This window comes from Hipposideros armiger, unplaced genomic scaffold (assembly GCF_001890085.2).
Source record: "Hipposideros armiger isolate ML-2016 unplaced genomic scaffold, ASM189008v1 scaffold_619, whole genome shotgun sequence".
In the NCBI taxonomy this organism is placed as follows: domain Eukaryota; kingdom Metazoa; phylum Chordata; class Mammalia; order Chiroptera; family Hipposideridae; genus Hipposideros; species Hipposideros armiger.
In genome coordinates this window covers 402,411-406,452 of record NW_017731969.1, presented here as the reverse complement: position 1 = coordinate 406,452, position 4,042 = coordinate 402,411, and the positions used below count along the sequence as shown (strand labels likewise).

Genomic DNA, 4,042 nt, shown 5'->3' with positions numbered 1-4,042 from the left:
AAAAAAATCTTTAAAAAAAAAAAAAAAAGAAATGGCAGGATGGAGGCTAGATTCCTTCCCTTTCCAGAACAAAAAGGTGACCAATGGGTTTGCTTGTTCTTATCATCAGTATGATCTCATAGGTCTTTATATATTGATGTGTTTCATCCTACCACAGTTATTTTTATTATTAGATACTCAGAATGCCCCATCTTTGACTAGTGGGAGCCATTTCAAGCTGTCTCTTGTATCCCCATTAAACATTTCCTTGCTCCTCTTGTATATTTCCTGTCCTAGAACAGGAATCAGCCCTTCCCCAAGGAGACCTGACTCCTTTGGATGGCAAATGGTAATTAGAAACCATCATCTTTGTTCTTGACCTCACATCCTACTCTGTTCCTCTCACCCCTTCTGTCCTCCCTCCAGCAGAGTCAAGATCTCTTTTGTATTCCCATTTCTCATTCTTCCTCTTGCTGTCCCCAAATATTTTCTCTCTGCTCTAAGACTGAGGTTTTGGAATGATGACCACAAAAACCAGTGGGCTACTAGGAGTTAACTCAGAAAGAAACGGAGGCACAGAGCAGTCATGAAATTAGCTGAGGGTCATGCAGGCTTCAAATAGAACAGTTGGGATCTGAGCTGAGCCATCCTGGAACCCAGGGCGTCGGGACACATGTGCACCCCTATCTACACTTAGAAGAATATCCTCCCATAGTTTAAACCAAGTAGAAAAAGTAAATAAATCTCCACAAACCATCCCCCCCCAAAAAAACCCAAACCTCCAAAATCTCAACAACGAGACTGCACATAAAACCCCGTAGCGCCTGATATGTTTTCATGCCCATTGTCATCCTGCAAAGATCTGCCCAGCTGGGGGTGCAATCTGTGGGCTGATTAGAGGGTGCCCCTTGCACAATAATGCAGCCTCATAAAATGAATAAACAATTTCAGCAGACTGTCTTTATTTAAATTTTTTTCCATTGTGGATTTTTTAAAAACTTAAATTTATTGGGGTCCCATTGGTTAATAACATATAAATTTCAGGTGTACAACTTTGCAATACGACATCTGTAAGCTCCATTATGTGCTCACCACCCAAAGTCTAGTCTCCTTCTGTTACTATATATTTGACCCCCTTTACTTTCTTCGTCCTTCCCTACCCACCCCCCTTCCCCTCTAATAACTGCCATTCTGTTGTCTGTGTCTATGAGTTTGTTTTTTGTTTGTTTTGTTTGGTTCATTTGTTGCTTTCTGTTTTATATCATACATATGAGTGAAATCATACAGTTCTCGTCCTTTTCTGTGTGAGTTATTTCACTTAGCATTATATTCTCAAGATCCATCCATGTTGTAGAAAATGGTGGTATTTCATCTTTTTGATGGCTGAGTAGTATTCCATTTTATAGATGTACCACCTCTTCTTTCTCCAATCATCCATTGAAAGACACTTGTGTTGTTTCCATGTCTTGGTTGTTGTGAATGATGCTGCAATGAACGTGGGGGTGCATACAGCTTTTCGAATAAGTGTTTTTGATTCTTTAAAATATTGCATTATGATATTATTTATCTTGATGACTGAATTTTTCCAGTGCTCTGTCTCCCCTCTGCCCCTTAAACGTTGTGCCTGAGTATGTGAGGCCCTGTTCAACCACTGCCTTCTCTGAGTAACCACTCCCAGATAGAACACAGAGATGCCTCAGGGGTACAAGGCAGCAAAAGAGGGTGATGGTGGCGGTGGGGGGGGGTAAATCTCCAGTGATATCATCTCAGTGTGTTGATGACATTAAAAATATCTAACAAGTAGTGTGTCATGGGCACTGACCCATCAGAATGCATGGTGACCACAGCGTTGCAACAGGCCTAGGCTTTCACCATTTGGTCACTGGATCATGGGGAAATCCAGGTACTTTGGTGAGGGGTGAGGTGGCAAGGTGGCAGGTAGTCAAATCAGCATGGAGGGGTTTTCAGTATTTTAATAAGTGGTATGACTGGCTCTCAGCCCTTAACAGTCCCCCATTTCCCTAGAGAAACATGAGGCTCAAAGAATTGGAGTGATGGGCTCAAAACCACATAGCTCTGATGGGCCCCCTGGCACCCGTCTGCAGACTCATACTCTCCTTGCCTCTCTGATTCCACCCAGGACTCCATGGAAAATAGCACCACTGCTTACTACAATTATGAAGACTCCATGGACCCCAATACATCAGTGGATAACTCTTCCAACACCCAAAGCCTGAGCCCTCCGGATGTGATTGCCCTGGTGATCTATGTGGCCGTCTTCCTGGTGGGAGTGCCAGGCAACGCCCTGGTGGTCTGGGTGACAGGGTTCGAGGCCAAACGAGCCATCAATGCCATCTGGTTTCTCAACCTGGCAGTGGCTGACCTCTTCTCCTGCCTGGCACTGCCCATCTTGTTTGCGACCCTCATCCAGCACAACCACTGGTTCTTGGATGATGCTGCCTGCCGCATCCTCCCCTCTCTCATCCTGCTGAACATGTACGCCAGCATCTTGCTTCTGGCCACCATCAGCGCCGATCGCTTTCTGCTGGTGTTTAATCCTATCTGGTGCCAGAACTACAGAGGGGCCTACTTGGCCTGGGTGGCCTGTGGTGTGGCTTGGTTCTTGGCCCTGCTGCTGACCATACCATCCTTCCTATATCGTAGGGTGCACCGAGAATACTATCCAACCAAGGTACAGTGTGTCGTTGACTATGGCAGAGACAATTCCCATAAAGAGAGGGGCGTGGCTGTCTTACGGCTGGTTATGGGCTTCCTGTGGCCACTGGTCACACTTACAGTCTGCTACACCTTCCTTCTGATCCGGACGTGGAGCCGCAGTGCCACACGCTCCACCAAGACGCTCAAGGTGGTGATGGCAGTGGTGATTAGCTTCTTTGTCTTCTGGCTGCCCTACCAGACGACAGGGATAATTCTAGTCTTCTTCCCCTCAATCAAATACGTGTCTAGTTTGGATGCCCTGTGTGTCTCCCTTGCTTACATCAACTGCTGTATCAACCCCATCATTTACGTGGCCGCTGCCCAGGGCTTTCACGCCCGGTTCCTCAAGTCCATCCCCTCCACTCTCCGGAATATATTGACTGAGGAGTCCATGGTTAGGGAGAGCAAGTCTTTCACGCTCTCCACGGTGGACAACGCATCCCAGAAGAACCGAGAGGTGTAAGGGGAGGCCTCCCAGGCTACCCTCTGCCCGTGGCTGCACCTTTCTTCTGGTCCATTCTCTATCTGCTTATTTGAACTCAGCCCTGGGTGAGCTGGTGTTGTTTTAGTGAACTCTTCTCCTTCCTCTTCCAAGTGAGCTCTCCTCATCCTTCCTCATTTCCAAGGTCAATACTTCCTTCTGGGGCACTGAACCTTTCTTTTCATGCAAGGACATTGAAAAACAAACAGAAAGCAATACACCTGGAGCACCCCCAGACAGCAACACGTTTGCAAGGGAAGACAGTGTGAATACAGACAAATAGAAACATTCTAACCTTTCAAAAAATAGTTATGTATTTATTTTATGCAGAGTTGGGAAAAAAGTGTAACTGACATCTCAAAAGTTATTCTTGTTTAGGACAAAGCAAAAGTACATGGATTTAATAAGCTTTTATAAGGGAGTTGATTTCAAGAAAAAAGTTAGTTACAATGTTACTTAAATAAGTTTCCAAAAAGCTTTAAGTAAAACGGTGGGTGGTATGTGGTTATGGGGAAAAACAAGTGTGAGCAAGGCGTTCTGAAGGCTGGCTGTGGGAGGCATTGGTTGGGTGCCTCCAGACCATGCGGCCACAGAGGAATTTGACTTCTTATTTTATAAACTACTGTTTGTTTGCACTTAAAAATAATTAAACCTTTATCTTGACATTATTGTAGACTTATGTCCAGTTGTAAGTAATAACACAGAGGGGTCTTGTGCCCAGTGACCTATTTCCCTCAATAGAAACATCTTGCAAAACGACATTATGCAGCCACAACCGAGATGTTGACATTGAAACAGTACAGGGACAGGACACTTTTTTTTTTTTTAAGATTTTTATTGGGGAACTGGGGGGATGGGAACAGT

The 4,042-nt window shown here is 45.0% G+C and overlaps 1 protein-coding gene across 1 annotated transcript in view; it reads left to right on the top strand.

The window, feature by feature from the left end:
• Positions 1–3,444, top strand: part of C5AR1 (complement C5a receptor 1) — a 15,976-nt gene extending 12,532 nt beyond the window's left edge. Inside the window, exon 2 of the mRNA XM_019625197.1 lies at positions 2,120–3,444. Coding sequence (XP_019480742.1) covers positions 2,120–3,160 — 1,041 coding nt within the window. The 3' untranslated portion in view covers positions 3,161–3,444. The remainder of the gene's footprint in view (positions 1–2,119) is intronic.
• The last annotated feature ends 598 nt before the right edge of the window (positions 3,445–4,042 follow it).